The sequence below is a fragment of the Callorhinus ursinus genome, unplaced genomic scaffold (genome assembly GCF_003265705.2).
Source record: "Callorhinus ursinus isolate GAN/ISIS: 27379988/994484 unplaced genomic scaffold, GSC_fseal_2.0 scaffold106, whole genome shotgun sequence".
NCBI classification, from domain to species: domain Eukaryota; kingdom Metazoa; phylum Chordata; class Mammalia; order Carnivora; family Otariidae; genus Callorhinus; species Callorhinus ursinus.
In genome coordinates, this window is record NW_027397168.1 from 35,595 (window position 1) to 58,678 (window position 23,084).

The 23,084-nt window shown below is 51.5% G+C and overlaps 1 protein-coding gene, 2 long non-coding RNA genes and 1 pseudogene across 6 annotated transcripts; 1 reads left to right on the forward strand and 3 right to left on the reverse strand.

The window, feature by feature from the left end:
* LOC112806490 (leukocyte immunoglobulin-like receptor subfamily B member 3) overlaps positions 1 to 934 on the reverse strand; it is a 13,840-nt pseudogene extending 12,906 nt beyond the window's left edge.
* A 2,127-nt stretch (positions 935 to 3,061) lies between these two features.
* Positions 3,062 to 8,416, forward strand: LOC112806770 (uncharacterized). Its single transcript, XR_012377079.1, has 3 exons — positions 3,062 to 3,140; positions 3,236 to 4,463; positions 7,101 to 8,416. It is a non-coding gene; the product is annotated as an uncharacterized lncRNA (long non-coding RNA).
* On the reverse strand, positions 4,372 to 6,672 carry LOC112806643 (uncharacterized). 4 transcript variants are annotated; one of them, XR_003203913.2, is made up of 3 exons: positions 5,614 to 6,672; positions 4,537 to 5,131; positions 4,372 to 4,443 (listed from the first exon to the last, which is right to left on the reverse strand). It is a non-coding gene; the product is annotated as an uncharacterized lncRNA (long non-coding RNA). The 4 variants fall into 4 exon arrangements; XR_003203911.2 differs by having other exon boundaries at positions 4,537 to 5,301; XR_003203912.2 differs by having other exon boundaries at positions 4,537 to 5,359.
* A 4,637-nt stretch (positions 8,417 to 13,053) lies between the features above and the next one.
* On the reverse strand, positions 13,054 to 19,866 carry LAIR1 (leukocyte associated immunoglobulin like receptor 1). The gene is made up of 10 exons (XM_073889351.1): positions 19,704 to 19,866; positions 19,296 to 19,331; positions 17,273 to 17,554; positions 15,069 to 15,108; positions 14,881 to 14,912; positions 14,670 to 14,780; positions 14,552 to 14,594; positions 14,426 to 14,463; positions 14,212 to 14,267; positions 13,054 to 13,733 (listed from the first exon to the last, which is right to left on the reverse strand). Exons 1-10 carry the CDS (start codon positions 19,735 to 19,737, stop codon positions 13,587 to 13,589), a joined length of 819 nt encoding a protein of 272 aa, XP_073745452.1. The 5' UTR covers positions 19,738 to 19,866; the 3' UTR covers positions 13,054 to 13,586.
* Between the last annotated feature and the right edge of the window lie 3,218 nt (positions 19,867 to 23,084).

Below are 23,084 nucleotides of genomic sequence, written 5' to 3' on the forward strand. Positions count from 1 at the left end.
GGTCCTGCCCATCACATGGTTGTCATTGGCAGGATGTAACAACAGGAAGAGGAACAGCCCCTTCCCTGAGCCCTGTTCTGGTGTCCAGGATGGTATAGCAAGTGCACCCCAAGGCTTCCTGAGATGCCCCATCCAGGTGAGGAGAACAGGGCATGTCCTTCCCTCCCAGAGCCTCCCCATGGGGTCTTCTTCATCCTCAGCACATCCCTGGGGTCCTCACCATGGAATGGGTCCCCAAGCCCTGGAAATGCTACAGTGGACACGCGTTCCTGCCACTATTTGGAGCTCATGTCAACACAGACACACGTGTGACAAATCTGCTCAGCCCAGGTTGAAATCACAGTGGCAATGAGCCCAGGGGGGAAAACAGGCAAATACGGAAGGGAGCACAGCCCCTCTCCTGGCTCCGGAGCGTGGCCTTTCTTTCTATCACAACCTCTATGGTCATTTCTATTTTCCTGTGATACCGTCCACACCCCTCCCCCTTCTTGGGAACATCCCTGTGTGTCTCTCCTGGCTCCTCGATGCCCCTTGCTCCTGGGACGGAGCTGTCTTCCCCAGCCTGGGGTCCTGCCTGTAAGCTGTAGGGGACATTTATTTCAGCTAGAGTTCTGATTGTGAAGGAAAAGTTAACTTTTATCTAAATATTCATCTATTATCCATTTGCTTGTGGCCCAGGGTGGTAACATCCTGTCTTCAAGCCTGTTTCCTTATTTAGGTCTTGTTGTCCTGAACCTCACTCCTCAGGGTAGTTGTGGGATTCAGTGGTTCCCAGTTCATGGGAGGGGATCCATCATCGTTAGTTTTCAGAGCAGGTTAAGAGGGGTTTGGTACATGGGAGGATTATGGGGTCAGACTCAACCTACGTGGATGTTTGTTGCATCCAGTCAAGACCCCTCACATGCTCCTCATACCAATAGGTGCTACTTGCCATATTTCTGAGATGTGTAGAAACAGTCTTATGCAGGAACTGAGAAATGAAAGTTCCCCAAATAGTCATGGAACCACAAGAAAGAACAGAGAACAAAGATGAGCAGCTGCCAATTCCCAGGACCATCAGCGGGTCATTGAGTAGAGACTTCCACCCATGTGGACACAGAAAGGGACCCCAGGGTCCTCACAGGGAGGCAGGGGACAGGGCTGCAGGTGAAGGCTGGAAACTGCGGTGTTCCCCAATGTGTGTTTGTGGACAAGCACAGGGGTTTCTCCGCTCACTGACTCAGGCCACCTCCCCTATGTGTATGTAAAACAGATTCACGGCAGCTTTTCTCTTCTGTGAGTGACTGTGAGCTTGAGGTTGCACTGGACCCATCCCTGCTTAACACAACCCTGAACAGATGTGACATTTGAGAGAGTGGACACCACAGAGCAGGAGAAGCTGCAATTATCTCTTGCGGTCAGCCCGACTCCCAGAACAGCCCCAGGAGAAACCCTTCTTGTACGAACAGGTGTGTGGGAGGAGAGTGCCCACTAGTAATGGACATGAGAGAGTGATCCTAACAATGCTGTGGATAATAAGCTACTGATGAATAGGAATTATCATATACAAGGAAATAGAATGGATAGGAAAATATGAGAATAAAATTAAGCATATTTAAATATCTGAAAAAATAAAAGGAGATGATGAATTTTTGATGCAAGAATATGGATTATGTTACAGAAAAATAGGCAATTCTTGAAACAATTAAGAAATTTTAGAGATGAAAAATCCAATGAAACCAATACATTCAAAAATTATTTCCATTAAGGACAAGACAAAGCTAAAGAGCCATTTATAAAACTGGAATGCAGTATTGAGGGATTTTCCAGAAGGCAGCATAGAGAGACCAGATGTGGAAATTCGAGATGCTTGGGGAATAGAATGAGGATTTGTTGTGTCAGAAGGACAGCAACGAGGATTATGTCTGCAACAGCCGAAGAGATATGTAATTGAACATTTTACAGAGACCGGGAAACACCCACCAAGTGTTAAGGTACATATATTTCAAAATGACATGTGTATCTTGACCCTTTATTGTAAATGAAGGAAATGGAGATGCATTTGAGACAGTCAAGTCACCCCTCCGCCCGGGGTGGGGGGCATAGTTGGGGGAGGGCTGAACTAGCCAACATGGAATGGGAGAACAGTGAGTGGGTGCCCGGCCTCCCCAGCTGTGTGGGTCTGCTGGAGACACCCAGAGTATTGAAGTAGGACCTCCAGACGGGGGGAGCAGGAGATGGGGAAAGAGGCAGATAAGAATATCCAAGGGATTAAACAGATGTGATTCCCATTGACTGCATTCAGGACCCCAGCAGGAAGCCTGTCTCTGAGCTGTTGGGAGATCTGAACCCCCAACACCCCCAGCCCCAACCCAAGCGTGCTCTCCACTCCCCAAGTGTGAAAACCCACACCTCATTGCATGCTGTGGCCAGATCCTTGTGCAGGTTCAGAAAACAAACTGGGGTCTGTGGGCAACAGAGAAACCACACACTTGTAGCAAAACAAAGAGAGATTCCAGCAGCCAGCCTGGTGGGTTTCAAGGACCAGAAAGGAAATACAAGTTTACGAATTTTGTGCATCCTTGAAAAGTTGGAAAAAGTATCACATATAAGCAGGACCAATGAAAAAACATCTCCCACACGAAGACGGCTACTAAAGATTTGTGGAGTGACCGCCACTTCAAATGCTAAAACAGCCACGGGAAACACCAAGGATCACAAGGAATCAAGGAATCAAGGACACATGTCATCAGCAAAAATGAGGACAGCCGTCCAGTAACTGAACTCAGACTTGGAATTTTGCCATGTAGCTGACCAAGATTTCAAAATAGCTGCACTGACCAAACTCATCGAGTTACAAGAAAAGAAGAACAATACGCGAACCAAAAGAGAAATTTAACAAAGAGATAGAAATCATACAAAAGAGCCAAATAGAAATTCTGGACTCGAGGAATTCAGTTAATGAGTAAAATTAATAGAAGGCACGGGACAGCATCTACCACAGAACAGAATGATTAGAGTTCCAGAAAAAGGAGAGGTAGAGAGAGAAGGAACGGAAAGCTTATGTAAAGAAATGATAACCGAGAACTTCCTAAACCCAGGGAGATACTTGGACATCCAAATTCAAGACTAATTAACACACCGAAAGGAAAAAGATGCTGGTAAGAATGATCTGTCTGGGAAATTGTTCTGGAGTTATGAAGGACAGGTAAAAACTTTGGTCTCTATTTAATTTTTCTTTTTCTTTTTTTGGTAGTGTCTTCGTCTGATTTTGACATCAGGATAAGACTGGCCTGGAAGAACAAGTTTGAGGATGTCCCCCCCACCCCCCGCCCCACTTCCAATTTTTGGGCAGAGTTTCAGAACGATTGGCATTCATTCTTCTTTGGATGTTCAGTAGAATTTGCCAGTGAAGCCATCTGGTGTCCCGGGATTTTCTATGTTGACGGGTCTTTGATGACCCATTGAGTCTCCTTGCTTATTATCGGTTTGTTCAGATTTTCTATTTCTTCCTGATTTAGTCGTGGTAGGTTCTGTATTGCTGGGAGTTGATCAGTTTCCTCCAGGTTATGTCATCTGTGGGCATGGAGTTGTTGGTAGTAGTCCCTTAACGATTCTATATATTTCTATGGTGTCAGTTGTAATGCCTCTTTCCATTCCGATTTTATTCAAGTTTTCTCTCGTTTTTCTTCTTAGGTGGTCTAGCTAAACATTTGTCAATTTGGCTTATCTTTTCAAATAACAAACTCTTAGATTCATTGATCTTTTCTTTTTCTTTTTCTTTTTTTTTTTCAGGGGTGTGTGTCTCTGTTTCATTTCTTTCCACTCTCCCTCTTTCCTTCTGCTAACTTTGGGATTAGTGTACTCTTTTTGTTCTTGTCCCTCGAGGTGTAAAGTTAGGCTGTGTAGTTGAGATCTTTCCAATTTCTTTTTTAAAAGATTTTATTTATTTATTTGACAGAGAGAGAGATAATGAGAGCAGGAACACAAGCAGGGGGAGTGGGAGAGGGAGAAGCAGGCTTCCCGCTGAGCAGGGAGCCCAATGCGGGGCTCGATCCCTGGACCTTGGGATCATGACCTGAGCCAAAAGAAGACACTTAACGACTGAGCCACCCAATCGCCCAAGATCTTTCTAACTTCTTAACAGATGCACTCACAACTACAAATTTCCCTCTCTGAAATGCTTCTGCAGCAGCCTATACACAGGTTTTGGTATGTGTCTTTCCATTTTCGTTTGTTTAGAGATATTTTTTGTTTCTGTTACGATTTTTTTCTTTGATCCATTTGTTGTTCTCGAGTGTTTTGTTTAGCGCCTGTAGCCGCTGGAAGGAACGCAGCCCTGCTGACTGCTTCATGCAGCCCATGGGACCCCGTCAGACTCCTTGGCCAGAGAGCCGCACGGGCGTGAATGTGCACTGTTTCCAGCGTGGAGTTTGCAGCGACTTCTTCCAGGAGCATCAGGAACTGGAAAAGCAGAAAGTGGGGTACACAGCTCTAGAATGGGCTAACTTCCTTCTGAGAAAGGAGCTAAGTAACACGATGTGTCTGCTGACTTACCTTTCCACAGATTGCTTGTTCGCTCTGAAAACCAGAATCTGACAAAAATCGTCACCTGCGGTGTGGGAGCGGGAGGGAGGGTGTGAAGGGGACAGAGGAGGTGGATCATCTCTGAACGCACCATTTCAGGGGGTTTTAGTGTTTGAAACCGATGAATGTTCTACACACTGCAAAACACAGTTAAACTGTGAGACATGGGAAAAGTGCACCCCGATGCGAATATACACAAATATATTTTATAGTAAAGATAAGCTTACATCCCATCAACACCAGAGCCACAGGGTAAGTTGGGAAAATATTACATTAATTTCTTAGGAACAGGGGTTTGAAAGATCAGAGATACAAGTGTGACATAAGCAGCCGGGGCCGAGCTCTGCATACCACCACCTGCCACTGCAGCACCTGGGACATGAAGCCCAGGCCTCCAGAATGTGGCCAGGCTGGGCTTTGGGCACTGGTGCTCCCAGGTTTGGGATGACACGTCAGGGGCTGAGGTCAAGGCGCTGGAAGGAAAGGTCGGTGCTGGAATCCGTTTCCAGAAGGCTGGGAACCGACTGAGGACAGTGTCAGACACCAGGGGTCTGAGGTTCCTCATCTGCTATGACAAAGCAGGTTTATTATGCTTTTTCAGTTCCGGAGGTCAGAGGCCTGCTGTGGTCTCCCGGGGCTCGCAGGAGGGTGTCCGCAGGGCCCGACTCCTTCCTGGACACAGGGCTCCTTCCTCTGTCTTCGGTGGCCGGTGGACCTTCTGTGGGGGTCAGTGTGCTGCCGGCCCCCAAACCACCCTCAGTCAACAGGAACTCCCTGAGATAGCTTCTCTCCCCTGTAGCGGGTTCCAGACCATTCCCAGGTGACCCCCAAGACACCTGCTCTGGCCTTGCTCCCATCTGACCCACCCCATCCCAAAGTCAGAGGCTCTGGTCCCTGCACGGTTGGCTTAGGCCCCCGGCATGGAGCGGCAGGGCCTGCAGGGAGAGTCCTCCCCGGGGACCTGCAGGCCTGGATGGAGGCTGACTGAGGCTGACCTGGACCCCGCTGGAGTCTCCACCCGCTGCGCCCCTGCCTTCCCCCACTCACCAAGGCCCAGGAAGCGCGTGGGGTTGCGGGACATGGCCAGCCGCTGGCGATCTGCCCTATCCTCGTCCTGAGGTGGCAGGACAGGGCGCTGGGGGTCAGGAGGTGAGCAGGAAGGGCTCCGAGGGCTCCTGTCTGTGGTCTCCCAGGAAGGAAGTGGGGGGCACAGGCCCAGCTCTACCTTCTTCTGTTGGATCACAGAGCCTTGATTTCTGGAAGGAGTTCCAGTGAGATACTACATAGCCAGGCTGAACCCACGTCCAGATGGAACGCCCCTAGAATTAACTGGTGATTATAGAGCCAGACAGAGAGATAATAGGGAGGTAGATATAGAGATAGATGATACGTGATAAAGTACACGCAGAGTACATACGTGCACATGGACATAAATACAGACATGCTGGGCTGCAGGTGTTGAATGGGTAGACGCACAGAGAGATGATGGGACTGCAGAGATGGCAGGTGCATTCTTAGGGGGATAAGTAGATACATAACTGGATACAAACCTAGGCACACAAGAGATGATAGATACACACACATAGTTACACATAGATTCCAGACAGCCAAGTAGAAAGATACATAGTTACAGAGACAGCCACAGACAGATGGTGTGGAGCGCAGAAAGGGGAAGTTTCTGGCTAGCTCCTGGTCCTACCAGGCTGACTGTTCTCAAGCTACGCATTCCCCAAACGCAAAGGGCAATCATGAAATTCTCCGACAACTTCATGTTATTCTGGGCGAGGGGTGCGGAGAGAGGCAGGTGGCGCATTGGAAGAACGCTCAGGCCGGGTCTCCCTCCCGCTCTCCAGGGCAGGTGGCGCTCTGCTCATGTACGATGCTCTTGTCTCTGCCCTCCTCTGCATCCTGTGACTCTGGGCCTTGCTCTGCACACTCACCCCTCCCTCCCAGATGGTCAGGTCAGGCTCTCTTGTTAGGGGGCGCTGACGGGGCTGGGGGGACGGGAGAAGGAGGCAGGACGGGACTTTCATGCTGTCAAACATCCCATTGTGGGGCCCCTGGCTGGCTCAGTCGGTAGGACATGTGACTCTTGATGTAGTTCAAGCCCCACCTTGGCTGTGGAGATTAGTTAAAAATAAGATATTTCTTTAAAAAAAATCCAGGTTCTAACTGAAAACCCTGAAGTCTACAGATGCAAAACCACTAAAGAAACAATAACGTTTGTGCAAACATTGGTGGGCAAGGCTTCCTGCACTGTTGGGGCTGCTATGGGGGCTGGTTCTTGTCTGGACCCCCGTGGGGCTCCCTGGGTCCATTTATGGCACAGAACACAGGACTGTGACTAGCGGAGGCGGTCCGGAGCCCCATCCCTGATGATGACACGCAGTCATAGCATCGTCTCCTCCCTGTCTGTCCCCCTCCCTCCCAGGCCTCTAGCAACTTGGGGCTTTTGCATGTCCTTGATTCTCAAAAGCTTCTCCTATAACTCTACCGGCCTTTATGGTTCAGCGAATCCTATGTTCCTTTCACAGTTTCTTCTAGGGCCCAGTTCCTGGGGGGACTGAAAGCATCCACTGGATTCTGATATGTCCCGTGCACCACCTGCTCACCCTGGGAAGGAAGGCTGAGGACCTGGAAGTGTCCTGGAGCTTCTAAGACCTGTACTGACCTCCCAGGAGAAGGAGGCAGGCAAGGGAAAGGCCTGGGCCTTTTAGGATCAGAGCTCAGGGGAGTGGCTAGCTGAGCCATGGACACCAGGTGGGCTCCCAGGCAGAGCTGGAGTCCTGGGGTAGGGACTGCCTCGGGGTCCTGGAGTCAGCAAGGTGAGGTCTGAAGGGGACAGAGGAGGGGTCTGTGGTGTGCTCTTGGACCGGGGGCACAGACATGGGGCTCTCCTTAGACCTGGCACACAAGCCCAGGGCAGACCCAGCCCCTGTAGCCACTGTTTTTCCAGGACAAGAGAATCAAGCGCTCTATGTCTGCCGTCCCTCCAGGCATCAAGGCCCATGTGCTCTACGATTCTTGGCCTGAAACCACATGTCTGATGCCCAGACCTCCGTGTTCCCCAGCCTCAAAGAAACGGAAGGTCCAGACCCATGGGCTCTGCCATGGACACAACACAGGAAGCAGCCCTGTGGATTCAGAGGCCATGTGGCCCCTGCGGAGACAGTCCCCCACGTGCTGCAGGGAACCTGGGGCTCGGGGTCAGGGCTACTCTCCCCAGAAAAGCACTTCTCTTTCTACATGAAAGCAACCATCCTCGGTTCCCAAAGAAGCAGGAGGAAAAGGTGGTGATGCTCTGTTGAAACTCAGCCCTAGAGAAAGACCCCAACACTGCAGATGGGTGTTGCCATTGACCGCCTCCCAATCAGTGACTCTTGCTTAGGTGATGTTGCCCAGGCAGGAAGGTGGAACCAGAGGGGGCAACTGGATACTGAGCAGCTGAGCGGGACCCTGGGGAGAGGGCGGGGGCTCAGCAGGACGTGCTGCAAACCACGAAAGGGTGCCATGGAAGCCCACGCGTGCAAGCATGCCTTTAGTGGATTTCAGTGAAAAAGCAGTTGAAGGAGGGCCTCTAGATGATTGCTCGTGCTGGGAAAGAAAGAAAACGCTTGAAAACCATGGGAGCAATTATAACAATAGCACAGGAGTTGCTCTGTTTCATCGAAGAAAGGTTAGAAGTCATTCGTTAGGAAATTCAAACCTGGAGAAGTTACAGAGTCCGCACGTAAGTGAACGTACCACCATGGGTGTGTTGGGGGATGTGCGTGTGCGCATGAGTGTGTGTGTGTAACAGAGCCGGATGTAATGCCATTCAGCAGAAGAAATAAAATGTCTTTGTCCATCAGTGACCTGGTCTCACTCAGGAGCTGCCCCGTCTTAAGCAGGGGACGCGCACACACACACACACACATTTACACGCACGTGCATAGTCCCTCCCAATCGTTGCAAACACTCCTGCATCTTTTGCTGCCGGTCTCCATGCTCTTGCCCAGGATGGTGTCCCAGGTGGAGGGAGAAGCCGCCTCTGCCGCCTCCTGCTGGTCCCTGGGGATGTGGGGTTTGCTCACCAGGTTGCTGGAGGCCCAGCTGATGTCTGTGCCCCCGGGTCACAGGGTCCAGCCTTTCTCTGCTCCCTGGGGCCTGGGGACCCTTCTGGTCATCTCGATGTCCCCTTTGTCCCAGGGGTTCAGTGGAAGTGTCGGGACACCCGCTCCTGCCCCCGCAGCCTGGCCCAGGTGGGATCTCTCCTCCCACCATGACGGGCCCACTGGGGCCTCCTGGCATTGTCTCCGTGGGCACACCTCAGGGGAACTGGGCGGAGTCCCTGGGCAAGGTGGACCCGCGCTCTCTGCCTGGCCACACTAAGCCACCAGGAGTGCTAAACGCGGCTCATCCTCCAGGTGGCGCTCGGGGGCCGCGGAGCAACAGGGACATCCGTCCTGTCGGAATGTCCCTGCACCCATGGCCGGAGTCTTGACGCCTGTGTCCGTGTTGGAGGGTCAGGAAGGAAAGACTAGTTCACAATGTCTGCTTTTCTGCCCTCTCCCCCTCCTCTTCCCACCAAGTCCCCAAGATGGAAGAGGTGTGGGCTTTATTTTGCTTTCGTTTTACAATTTCCCCAGAACTGTGTCAGCTCCCCAGTGACATCATTGCCTGGACCCACGGGACTCCTTTTCACTGGAGCAGGTACCCCGACCTGGTCAGCCGTTCCTGCTCTGGAGGGCGCAGAAGACTCAGGAGTCCTCTCTCGCCCAATGCCAGGCTCTCCGCTCTTCCCTTGCTGAGAGCCTGGCTCAGGTCAGAGGCAAACAAGACAGATGTTAGGGGGAAATACACCATTCTGACTGTGAAGGTTATTTAGGAGTCAGCCCGACTGAGCTAAGGGATGTCCCCAGAGCCGGGAAAACATCACTTCTGGGTGAGTCTGTGAGCAGGTTTCTGAAAGATTAGCATTTGGTTCAGTCACTGAGTGAAGAGGTCCACCTTCCCCATTTGGGTGGGCATCCTCCATCCTCCGAGGGCCCAGATAGAACAGACAGGGGAAGGAGGCCCAATTCCCTCTCTCTCTCTTCTTGAGCTGAGACAACTATCCTCTCTGGCCCTGGACATTGTAGCGCCTGGTTCTTGGGCCTGAGGACTGGGGCTGAATTATACCTGCAGCCCTCCTGGGGCTCCAGATGGCAGAGATCTGGTGGTGGGACTTCTGGCTTCCATAACCTAAGAGCTGATTCCTATAATAAATATATATTTAAATATATATAAAAATACATGTATATATTATGTATACATATTATATATAAATGTATTTTTATATATATTTATATACAATCTTTATAACAGAATCTTTTGGTTCTGTTTATCTGGAGAACCCTGACTAATATACTAATTGTTGAAAAATAATAGAGAGAGAATGTGTCCCTACATGAAAAAGAGAAATTCAGTACAGGACGTAATGAAGAAAATGAAGATGCAGAGTAGAGGGTAGCAATCTGAGGAAGAACCTTGAGCACGAATAGAAATTAACCTTGAGTACAAATGGAAAATCAAAGCTCAGTACAAATTGAAATCGTGTTGAAAAGCCAGGCACCCACCCTCTCTGAGCCAGGACAGACCCTCCCAGCTGGTGAAATGCAGCCTGTCCCCAGGTCCCAGAGCGGAGCTGACAGTCTACAGTCCCTGTCACTTAGGTCCCGGGATCGAGTCCCGCATCGGGCTCCCGGCTCAGCAGGGAGTCGGCTTCTCCCTCGGACCCTCCCCCCTCCCATGCTCTCTCTCTCTCTCTCTATCTCATTCTCTCTCTCAAATAAATAAATAAGATCTTTAAAAAAATAAAAAATGTTAATATTTGCAAAGAAGTAAAATAGCAATTGCACCATAATAAGGCAGCTGAGTTTAGGTTGAATTTTTCAAAAATATTCTTTTAATATGTAATAAAACTTTTAATACAAGGCCTATAGCAGGCATGCGGGTTTCCTACCTTCCCCATAGCAAAATAATAATAATAATAATAATAATAATAAAAGACATGAAAATCAATCAGAATGAGACACTCAGGCCCCCCTAGCAGTTGTCAGGGTAATGTTCCATTTTAATGTGAGTGGGGTCCTCGAGGCTGACCCCACAAGCCAGGTAGAGATACAACACGTCCCACCCCACAGGGGGCTCGGGGCTCTCCTGGCAGGCGTCTTGGACACCTCACAGCCTCTGGTGGCATAGCTGGCCCCGCTGTGGGCACGTGGTTGTGCAGATCCCAAGTGTTTGCTGTGGAGGCAGCATGCGGCTGTCTTGTCTACAAACCCTGTAACCATCAGCAACAGTGCTAGGCAATCGAGTGGGCAGTTGTGGACAGAAGCCTAATCTGTGTGCGGAGACATTAAGAAATAACAGGGGCCATGAGGAAGGGAGGAGAGGATCCCGTTCAAGTAACAGAGCCATGAGGCCCGCCCATGTGGTCAGGTCCTGGGGGGTCAGGGAGAGAGGCATGGAATTTGGACACCATGTGATGTGAAATAGAAGATGGAGAACGGATCCAGGGAAATACGGCGACCTGCTTTCTGCACACCACAAGGCAGGGGGCTCTCAGGAAACAGCCCCCAAGATGCCCACACCCCGTCCCCATCAGGATGTGTGTGATTAAGGGAGCATAACACCTCATGTGTGATGGAAGTTAACTGCCCGCACAAGCAAACAGGTGAACGCGATCCCAAGTCAGCAGTAGGGTGATTGAAAAATCCTGTGTATTCGTAGGAACTGTGAGGGACAGTCAGGGTACAGAGCAACAACACTACTGAAAGATGGTTTGTTACAGTTCTCAGGAGGAGGGGCACACTGCACCACGCAGGGCTCCAGGGGCGGTCGGCGGGGCAAGCGGAGATTGCTAGCTAGAGCTTTTGGTGTGGTTTCTACAGGAAGAATGAGCAAGCCAGGGTGGGCAGGCTCAGGACTGGCTGGACTCCACAATTTCAGTGGGCTCTATAGTGGAAAAGATGACCCTGTTGTCTGTTCCGTGGCTCCGGGGTGATGAAGGCACGTGCAGAGAGTGGCCCAGAGTGTGAGAACCTCATAAGGGAGGTGGTTGGGGGTGTGCACTCTGGATCAGCTGGTGAGTGTTTGAAAAGTGCACCCCCAGGAAGAGGATTTTGCTCAGGAGAGGGGGGTCAGTGAGGAAGGTTGGAAGTCAACGCAGTGACTGAGGTCATGTCCAGCACATGCATCTAGGACAGATGTCAAGTTTATAGACACCTGAAACGTGGCTAATACAAGGGGTATAGCAGGTTCTGCTCCACAGAGTCATTCTGGGCGCAGGGAAATTAGACTGTCAAAACACCCAGCATTTTACAGACTAGTGGGAGACGAACCCGTTCACATGCTGCCTTACACGTTACCTTACCTCACGTGGCAAACGGTGTCTTTACTGGTGTCAGTGAGTTAAGGATTTGGAGAGGGGAGATGATCCTGGATTGTCCCACGGTCCCGGTGTAAGCATGAGGGTCTTTATAAGAGGGAGGCACGAGGGTCAGAGGAAGGGGAAGGAGGCGTCACAGAAGCAGGAATCCTAACCAGAGCAGGGTTTAAAGATGCCACAGAGCTCCCTGAGGATGGAGGATGGGCCACGGACCAAGGGATGCAGGAGCCTCTAGAAGCTGGAAAAGGTTACCAAGTGGATTCTCCGCTCGAGCCTCCAGAAGGAACGCGGCTCTATGGACACCTTGATTTCAGGCGCAGAGAAACTGATTTCAGACTTTGGACGAGCAGAACTGTAAGATAACAAATTGTGTTGTCGGAAGCCACGAAGGGTGTGGTGATTTGTTACAGCAGCCATGGGAAACCGATACCCTCACTTTACATGGAGCAGTTGTTGCAACCCCGTTAGGAAGAACGACGTCCAAGCCCAAACTTGAAGGGCGTTAGCTGGGTGAGGGAGTGAGGGTCAGATGGACAAGGTCTTGGAGCTGGATGGTGCTGTGTGTTTGGAGAATGCATGGCGTCCAGTGTGGATGAGCCTGGAGTAGGGATGGGAAAGGGAGGCTGCCATGTTCTGCGGCGTGGACTGAAAGCCTCAGGGTCCCTCCCTGTGCAATCACAGCCTCACCAACTCCCTCGTATGGTCCATATATACATATCCATTAGTGCATGTGCATGTGTTATTCGTTTGTGTAGTTTGTGTGCATGTGTGTGCACGTGTGTAGGTGTGTGTGTATGTGCATGGGTATATTTGTGACATGTGCATGTAGGGGTATGTGTCTGCATGTACGTGCATGCATGCATGCATTTGTGGACGTGTGTGTGTGTGTGTGGAGTGTAGGGTTCTATCACCTGCACGTTTACTCGGGCACACGTCTCCTTAGCATTGCCCTCATTCCTCCCTGGGACACTCAGTTCAGAAAACACCAATGCATTCTTTGTCTTGTTCCCTGCTCTGAGCTTTGAGCAGAGACTGGGACCAAGCTCCCCATGCAGGGCTACTGTGGCGGGGGGGGTGCTGTGAAAACTTTTATTGATGAACAAAGAGAAGCATAATCCAGAAAACAGCATCTCAGCTATCAGCTGCCCATGTGTAGTCCAGGTTCAAGGTCAACTCTGGAACTCTGGAAGGCCTTTAGAGTGGACAATTAAATCAGAGCCTCTGGGGGGCAGTTAGGGATACACAGGACACATCTGGAATCACTTGTGTGACTGGGAGACCACAGCTGGGTCTCTGGAAACAGCCAAGTGACTATAGCTGAGTCTCTGGAAACTGCCAGGAGTCTGGAGTCCATAGCTGGGTCTTTGGAAATAAGGGCTACACGTTCTCTCCAAGGATCTAGTGGATTTTAGGAGGGACCGCATGGTTCGTGCATCTCCTAGATGTTGATTAGAGGCCTCCTGACACCAGTTCTTGCCTCCAGGAAATCTGACTGCATGGCTTTCCAGAAAGGGATGATTCCACCCGGAAGCCCTCCAAACGGCCACTTCACGCTTCTGCAGGAATGGCTTCCTGTGTGTCTAGGAGTGGAGGCCAGCTGGGCCTGGAGTCAGTGTCTGGCGAGGGCCGCATATGTGCTGGACTCAGCTGTGGGTTCCATGGACCGCGGGGATACGGCTTGGGCTGTCCTCTGTGTGAGGATCCAGTGGTCCAGCTGAGCATATGTCACGTCTGGGGGGCCTCCTGCAGTAGGGGTCTGAGAGAGAGAGACCCAGGTGAGTCAGGGTGGCTGAAGAGAGGGTAGGGGACTGTGGGAAGGGGGGGCTAGTAGCCAGCCTCCAGGTGACCCCCGTGATCCCACCTGCTGGAATCACCACTGTGTGTAGTTCCCTCCCACTTAAGATCAGGGCTGGCCTGGGTGACCAGTAGACTATGGCAGAGTGAGGGCGTAATGTGGCTCCTGGCCCTCCCTCTTGGGGAGGCCAGCTGCCATGGAGAAGCCCAGGAGGAACTGAGCATCCTGCCAACAGTCGTGCGGGGGGCGGGGGGGGAATGCCATCCTAGAAGTGGTGCACATCTTCACAGCCACCTCCAGAAAAGACCCTGATCCAGAAAGACCCTGAGCCAGAACCACCCCGCTAATCTGCTTCCAAACTGCTGAGCAAAGAAACAGAGATCATTTCGTCAAGCTGCATCTGTTAATGCAGCAGTTGGTAATGGGTACAAGGACTTACTGGGGTGCGAAGCATTTCCCCGTCCTTTTCAGGAAGTCTGTCGACTGCGGCCAGATCTGGAGGGAAGGGGACAAGGGTCAGGTCTCTGAGGTGGGTCTTGGAGGGCAAGTTTGCCTGAAAACTCACAGCCTCAGATTTTAATCTTGCACCGCCTCGGGAACATCCTAGAATGTTCCCAAACGTTCCCCGCTCACTGGCCTGTCCCTCCTTTTACCTGGTGTCCTCTCTAGGATGTCAACAGCCGGGCTAACCCTGAGGGGAAAGAACAGTGAGCACTGAGGGGGCCCCCCTGAAGGCAGAGGACTGGGAGGGGGTCCAGGGTCAGTCTCAGGAACCTCACCTCTCCTGGGGCCTCTGCTCTTCACCTTTGCTGCCGGGGGGGCCTGAGGACAGTCAGGGGTGTGAATTAAGAAGAGATCCCTTCTTCCCAGCACCCCCACCCTCTCCCCGAGACCTACTGTGTTTTTTCTGGTGCTGATAATAGAGCAAGATGAGGACCAGGAGGAAGACACAAAGGAACAAGGTCACAGAGACCCCAGTGAGGACAGAAACATGCTCTGTTGACAGGCCTAGGGGAACAGGGAAGATGGAAGCAGATTATCAGGGATGTGCATTTATTGGCCACCAACTGCCTACCATGGGTATGCTGGGTGCTGATCATACACACACCTAGGTATAAAATCTCTGCAATGCATAGTAGTCGTGTGACACGGGAAGCATCATTACAAAACCAGGGTCCTGAATGCTGAAGTCCTCTGTCCACAGGGCTTTAGCAGAGCTGGAATAGGACCAACCCCAAAGCCCATTCTTTCCCCTTCCCCAAGAAGCACACTCTGCTCCTCTGTCCCCCTCACTCACCGGGACTGTTACTGTCCTCCCAGTGCATCTGTGGGTCTCCTGGGAAGGAGGAATTGAGCGCACGGTCAAAGGCCTGAGCTGGACAGAGAAGGCTGAGTCTCCCCGACTCCCCCTGCCCCGCAAAGGGGGCTCCTCCAGAACAGGCCCATGGGGCTTTCTATGAGGATGGAGATGCCCTATCATGCTGTCCAGTGTGATAACCTCACTGGACGATTTCCATTGAAACACAAGTTAAATAAATTTAAAAGTCAGATCCTCAGCTGCACTGGCCATGTTTCCTGAGCTCAGGGGCCACACCTGGCTAATGACACTGTGCAGGATGGCACAGAGACACAGCGAGCCCTTCCTGCAGGAGGGTCTGTGGGACAGTGCTGCCCTCCACCCTCCCCTTGCTCACCTCCTTCTGGATTTCCACCCCACGTGCAAAAATCCCCATCGCTGATGTCTTCTGTTTCTCACAGCAGCCCCCCGATGGGGGCGAATCTCCCTTCTGTGAGTGCAGAAGCCAAGACTCCACATCCTCCTGTTGCCTGAAGCCAGTCACTCCAGCACCGGCTTGGCCCTTCGCTCTAGGCATGTACCGCACGTCCATTTCACAGGTGGTCAAACCGAGTCCTGCTAGGCTCCTCCACGCACAGGGTGGAGCCCCCATGTCGCCTCTTCCGGACAGTGCCCCCTCCCTCCCGCCGCCCTGGAGGCTGAGTCCTCAATGTCCTTTAAGAAAGGCAGAAAACTTCACCTCCTGGAACTTCCCTCCCTCAACACCTTGTCTTGGGAGCCCACCCGTTGTAATATATAATAAATATAAATATACATTTTTAAGTTCTGTGTTTTAACTTATGTGTATAATTTCATTTACATGAATAATTTTAATGATATATCATTTAAGATTACTTGTAATGCATAAGCTATATATCTCAATTGTATCTCAATTACACATATTTACTATTATAAGGTAGGTATTTACATATATGAATTATAGGAAGACATGACACATAATATAATGTATCACATTATATAATCTATAATACTGTATGCTATTAACGTTTGGGAGCTCAGGGACCCTTTCTCCTCATTCCCCGTGTGCATCCAGCGCTCAGTGGGTGGGTGTCTGGTGCATACAAAGAAAGTGTGAGAAGAAACGGTCAGTATTAGTAAGACCAGCACTTTTTCAGGCCGTGGCATTCAGCAGGCAGCGACCTGACTGCCGTGCCCTGCCTAAACCAATTCCTGCGTCCCCTGCACCCCAGGGTCAGGAATTTGTCACCCCTTTTGCGTGCGAGGAAACTGGGGCACGCACGGTTTCGGTCCCCGGGCACAGAGCTCCGAGGCAGGACTGGAATCTCCACCCTGATGCCGGCAGGAAGGCTGCGGGGTTTCTGCTCTGAACTTCAGTCTTCACAACAAGAGAGGGGGCAGGGGGGAGAGGTGGGGGGCATGCCTGTGCGCCCCCCACTCAGTGGGGTCAGGATTCTCTGAGAGGGGCTCTGTCTTCCTCTAGGTGACCTAACGCCACCGTTGGGACATAACCATCAAGAGCCCCGTTCTCTCCCATAGTTTGGAAGACTGTCGGTCTCTCTGTCCCTTGCAGAGCTGCCAAGGGTAGGACTCTGCCCACAAGGGGGTGGCCACAGCCCGAGTTCTGCCCCTCCCTCCCCCGGGCTGCTTCCACCCTTCAGAGCCTTGTGCCCCTGGGCTTGAAACTTGCATCGTTTTGCGCATTAAAGGAGCGGGGGGTTCTCAGAAGGTCAGAGGAGTGCCTCCCACATCCAGCCTCTGCTAGCTTTGACTGTTTTCACAGCACCTGGTACAGAGGTAGTTCCACCAGTGAGTGTCCTTTGCCCTGCAGGTGGCAGCCCCTCACTGTGGTTTTACCAGTTCCCAATCCAAGCCAAAGGCAGGCGGCTGGGCCTAGAGCCTGATCCCCAGCACAGAGCGCACCCACCACCTCAGCAATGCCCCCAGGCTGAGGTCTGTTACTCACCAGATGAGGAGTAGGTGTGTGTGTGGGGGGGGGGGGGGCTGTTTCTGTGACCAGGACAGAGGGACTGATGCTCGGCGGAGGCCCCCAGGGTCTGTCCCACTCAGCCTGGTTCGTCTGTGCATTGAGCACCCATGGGAACCCTGAGCATCCATCAGAAGACCACATCGGGCCATCACCCCGTCCCAGAGAAACCTGAGGGCAGAGCAGAGGCATCCTCACCTGTCACGTTCAGCTGCAGTGGCTCACTGCGTTTAGACCAGGCGACACCGTTATGATAGAGGCAGCGATAGAGCCCAGCAGTGTCTTCACTCGCCACGGGGATGGGGAATCTGGCCTGCGTCTCATGCTGTGGGTTCCGCACATCTGGGTGTAGGTCATTTCCCTCCTTCTCCAGGCGGAATGTCTCAGCCTTCGCGGGTCCCTGGCAAACAATGGTCACCGGCTGCCCCTGGGGGATCAGAGAGCCCGGCTCCGCCCAGATGGAGGGTCTGGGCAGGACCCCTAGGAGGGAAGCAGAGTGGGCTCTCAGAGTCCGCTTGTGAGAAAGGCACCATACCACAGGATTCATCCCTGTTAGATGCTCAATTCATTTTTAGGCAAACCTGCAGAGCTGCGCAATGGTCACCGCCCCTTTAGAACGTTTCCATCGTCCTCCCCCAGGAGACCCCTCCATCCCTGCCAGGTCCCTTCTAGGTGGGTGTGAATTCTCCTCACTGCAGTTTCTCTCCCCCTTGATATAGGACCCTGGGACTCGGTCACATCTTGGGCTTTTCTCAGGGTGACAGGGAGATGTCAGAGCAGGCTGGGCGCCCAGACATGTCTGCCGCGGAGTGTGGCCTCTCTCGCTGCCCACGGCCACTTTCTGGGGGGACAGAGCGAGCTGGGACAGAGACAGTGGATGAGGGTGACATGTCATTTGTGACGACAAGGGAAACAGGAGTCTGCAGTTGTAGGAATGACTGTGGCCTGGCTGGGGGCGGGCGGGCTGCAGAGCCCCAGGGGAAGTCCAGTGGGGGGTGTGGCGGAGCACCAGCTCATCGCGTCCCACAGACCTCAGTCGATGAGGTTTCCTGTCTCCAAAGCAAGTCCTCTGTGGGTCACCTGTTTCTGGGTTTGCTCTGTACTTTCTACCTGCATCTCAGCCTTATCTCTATTTCTTTGTTGTTAAGGTTCTTGAAAACCCCCATCTGCCTCAGCGAGGCTGGTGGCGGAGGAAGAGAGGGTCTGTAGCCCTGAAACAGGAAGACGGCATCAAAGTTACAAAATCCCTCATGGAGGCAGGAGCTGGTCTCTCTCTTTCTTTCTTTTCTCCTTCCTTCCTCGTTTCCACTATATCTTAGTACTATCTATCCACGTACAGATGCCCTCCACGTGCCGCTGGTCCTACAGACCTGAGAAACACACCCATGATCCCTGCCCTCTCGGGGCTGAAAGTATGGAGGGAGGACAGACACTGATCAAACACTTGTCCGAGTCCACAGGTACAGACTGTGCTGAGTGCCCTTGGGGTGAGTGTGGGAATCTAGGGGTCCTCGGGGAGGTTGGAGGGAAGAGGCATCTGAGCTGAGAGCAGAGGGTCCGGGGTGAATCACCCACGCTGAGCAGAGAGGGGTGGCCAGGGCATCTGACACAGAGAAGTCAGCATGTGAGGAGGTCCGGAGCTGAGGGCGAAATGGTGTGTTTGAGAAAGAAGGAGGGCTCAGGTATCTGGAGGTGAGTGAGCCAGACAGCATGAGGCCAGGACAGATCCAGACCAAAGAGCGGTGTGTGGGTCTCATTCGTTCTGAACAGAAATGGTGAAAGGGCTCTAAAACGCTACTATTTTGCCCGAAAAAAATATGAAAAATACATTTCAAAAATGTAAGTGAAATTTTAAAATTATCATTTAAAATTATGTCACTAGGTGATGTGTATTGAAGGTAAAGAAGTTGGGATCAAGGATGGCGTCTGGAACTCTGCCCTTGGCAACTGTCATGTTCTCTGCCCAAGGGATGCTGCGGGGGGGTGGTTTGGGCTTGTGTGGGAGAGCCTTGGGTTCAGCCTAATCCTGTGGGGCTTCCATTGTCTAGGGGGCTGTTGGGAGCGCAGGTGGAGAGTGGGGAGAGACCCGGGAGGGTCATACATTTGGGATTGTTTGCAATTGGGGGTAAATTTCAGGGGTTCCTCCCAGGCCCTCCCAGGGTCAGCACCACACCATCCAGAGCTGCCTCTGGGGTGCAGAGGGGAAGGGGAGGAGACTCACCTTCCTGTGCTTGGAGCACCGGGCCCAGGCAGAGCGCTGGAAGAGAAGATCTGGTAAGAGAGATGCCCATCCCTGGTTTCCTCAGGGGCTGCGCCAGTCCTTCTTGCTCTGAAATAGTCTCGAGACAAGCCCCCGGCCTCCTCTTCCAAATAGATGCTTCTCCCCTCCACCAACCCCTCTGGAGTCTGAACTCGTCCCCATACCCAGGAGACCATTTTTAGGGCTAAACTTGCACGGTGTGACTTAGGTCCGGGGCAAGAGCTGAGGGTGCTGATCCACGTCGCTCTCTGAGCGTCCCGAAGTCTTCTGGACTGGGGTCAGGACTGGGAAGGGAAGCAGGCCCCCTCCCCAAGTCTACCGCCCACCCCCTTTGTCCCTCAAACCCTTTGCCTCCATTCCAGGACGCACCAAGGGCCAGGACAGTGGTCAAGTGGGGAGACATGCCCAGACCCTTGCAGCCTGCACCCTCCTGGAGCCGACAGATGAACGACAGAGCCTGCAACTGACAGGATGTGTCAGCTGGGGCACATCATGGGGTTTCTACATCAGCCGCCTGCCACAAAGGGGAAGAATGTTCTCCTGCCCTTCCCACTCCTCTCACTGATGAGAGTGAGGAAGTTCACGTCCAAAACATGCTTGGATGAGGCTGAACTCGCCCCCGGATGAACGCCTGAGGTAAGAACCTGATCGTCAACCTCTGGGATCAGGCAGAACATGGACTGTACAACAAACTGACTTGATAACACAAAGTAACCCTCTGTTCTGGGGCAAAACATGCCACCTACACCACCGTTTCCTCATCTTTAAAACGGGAAGCCTAAAATCCTCCTCCAAGTCTTTATTTTTTAAATTTTTTTAAAAAAGATTTTATTTTTTTATCGGGGGGGGGGCAGGCAGAAGGAGAAGCAGGCTCCCCACTGAACAAGGAGCCCGATGTGGGGCTCGATCCCAGGACCCTGGGATATGCCCTGAGCCGAAGGCAGACGCTTAACGACTGAGCCACCCAGGCGAACCTCCTCCAAGTCTTTAATGTTATGATATTCATTAAATTCTCAGACAGGTGTTGGGAACTTTAAAAACATCCTGCTAGCGTGAGTTCTCTTCCCATTTTCCCCCAGTGCCGTTGGAACCAGCGAAAGGTAGGGTGCCCCTGAGCACAGGCAAGATCCTAAAGGGGTGGGATGGTCATGAGACAGACCTCAGGCTTGGGGCCAGATGGGGCTTGCGTTCTCGTGTCCACCGCCCTGACGGCACGAAGAGCCACCTCTCCGAGGTGTGGCTGCAGCAGACACTGATGTGGCCAAACATCAGTCACGGCTCACTGGTTCCCTTACTAACAGGCACACAGAGCTGTTGGCGTGGCTGTGCTCGAAGCCTGGGGCTGGGGGTGGCCGTGGAATGAAGTCTGGGTTAAGGCAGTCTAGCAATCCCGTCTGCAGTAATTGGTCCAGAGTGGGGGCACATGACCAGGTCTGGCCAATGATGCTGAAAGCAGAATATACCGCAATACCTGGGAATCCCATTTCTCCCTTAATATTGGAGGGTCTCATGCGACCTCTGCTCTCTCTACCCCTGTGCTCCCCTGGGAGGCGTAGCATGATGATGTGATGGATGAAGCTGCAGCAACCACCTCACAGCCACGAGGCAACAGGCTTGAACACAACAGCAGAAACAGCTAGGCTGGGTAGGCACAAGGTCTAGGATCCGTGGAAGGCCCCTGTGCTGCTGAACCAACCCTAGGACCACCTCTCCCCGGAATTCTTAATAAGTAAACAATAAATAATCCTAGATTTTCTGTCAAAAGTTCAGACTAAGTCTAGGGACTTGCACTCCATCTTAAAATACAATGATTGTGTCTAAAAACCTAAAACTGCTTAATGCAAGATCTTAAGAATTTCTTTAAGTGCCTTAAAGAAATGAAAAGTATGTGAAGGCTCCGGAGCCAGAAATTAAAGGAAGTTGGGACTCCCCAGAGTCAAGCTGGATGCTGAACCCGGCTCTCACTTTGACGGTGGCGAGTTAAGTCTTATCTCCGTGGCCTTGCAGACCATGGGGCTAAGGGGGTAAAGCCCAGAGGTCTCCCTGGTCAAGGAGTCTGGGGACACGCTCCCGTTCTTAAGCCAGAGTCCAGAAACTTCCACTTTGTCGTAAGAGTGAACTGAAATTATTCACCCATTTCTGAGGGCTGCCAAGAATACGTGTTTTGAAACAGGAAGCCAAAAATGGTTGCTCCTGAAAAATGACTAACACCAGCCGGTCTTCTGAATTAGCAACTTCCTGATCCTACTCTTCTGTGTGTTCGCCCTGTGATCTCTCTGCCTCTCGGTCTGTCTTTCTCTCGCCCGCCCACTTTCCCCCCTTGGGGTCTCTTCCTCTTCTTTCTCTGCTTCTTGTTTCCGGTGGCTGTGTGTCCCCGTGCCCCACAGCATCGCTCCTTGTCCCTGTCCATCAGGTCTCTGCACCCCCAAACTGTGCTAATGGAAGGGGCTGACTCCCAACACACCCAAGGCCCAGATTGCTGGTCTCCCCGGTGACTCCAGGTCCCCACAGACACCATCCCAGCTTTGTAGGGGGATCGGGGGCACCCAGGCCAGGAGCCTTCATTGCCTGCTTTCTGTGGCCTCGGGCTTGCTCACTGGCCGCGTGGCCTCGTCCCCTGTTCTGCTTCTCAGCCCTTGTCCACTTGGGTGATGCCTCCCATGCACGAAAATCCTCCACCCCCCCCCTTTCCGTGTAGTCTTTATTAGTGATTTTTCATCAGCTTTATTTAGGCATAATTTACATACAACACACCCCCTCCAAGAATACGTGCAATTCAATGAGCTCTGGCCACTGTGAAATCACCATCCTCGTGAAGATTTCCATCGCAGCCGAAAGATTCCTCATGTTCCCTTTGCCCTCCCAGCAACCACTGATCTCTCTTTTCTTTCTTTCTTTCTTTTTTTTTTTTTTTACTTTTTGGAAAACATATATTTGTTCGATAACATTTTTTAAACAAACCTCTTACCCTGGAATGATGTTCGATTCACAAAGAACTTGCAGAACTTGCAGAGACCCAGAGAGCTCCGCTATGCCCTTCATCCAGTCTCCCCAACGTCAATATTTTACGTAACTGCACTACATCTGTCAAAACCAAGCAATTAACATTGATACAGTAATTAAATGAACTGTGGGGGACTGTGGTCCCCATCTGTTGGTGATAAATAGCTTTTCCTTGCCTGAAGTGTCTTTTTCTCACCTCCGGTGCTGAAGGGTGTTCTCCTGTTCTGGAATTGTAGGTTGGCTAGGTGGGCAGCCTGTCTCTTCCAACACTTGTAGACACTGCATCCCCATGCTACTGACACCGGCCAATTCATTTCTTCCTTCCTTCCTTCCTTCCGTTCTTTCTTTCTTTCTTTCTTTCTTTCTTTCTTTCTTTCTTTCTTTTCTTTTCTTTTCTTTCTTTCTTTCTTTCTTTCTTTCTTCTTTCCTTTCTTTCTTTTTTCTTTTCTTTTCTTTTCTTTCTTTCTTTCTTTCTCTTTCTTTCTTTCTTCCTTTCTTTCTTTCTTTCTTTCTTTCTTTCTTTCTTTCTTTCTTTCTTTCTTTCCTTTCTTTCTTTCTTTCTTTCTTTCTCTTTCTTTCTTTCTTTTTTCTTTTCTTTCTTTCTTCCTTCCTTTCTTTCTTTCTTTCTTTCTTTCTTCCTTCTTTCCTTTCTTTCTTTTTTCTTTTCTTTTCTTTTCTTTCTTTCTTTCTCTTTCTTTCCTTCTTCCTTTCTTTCTTTCTTTCTTTCTTTCTTTCTTTCTTTCTTTC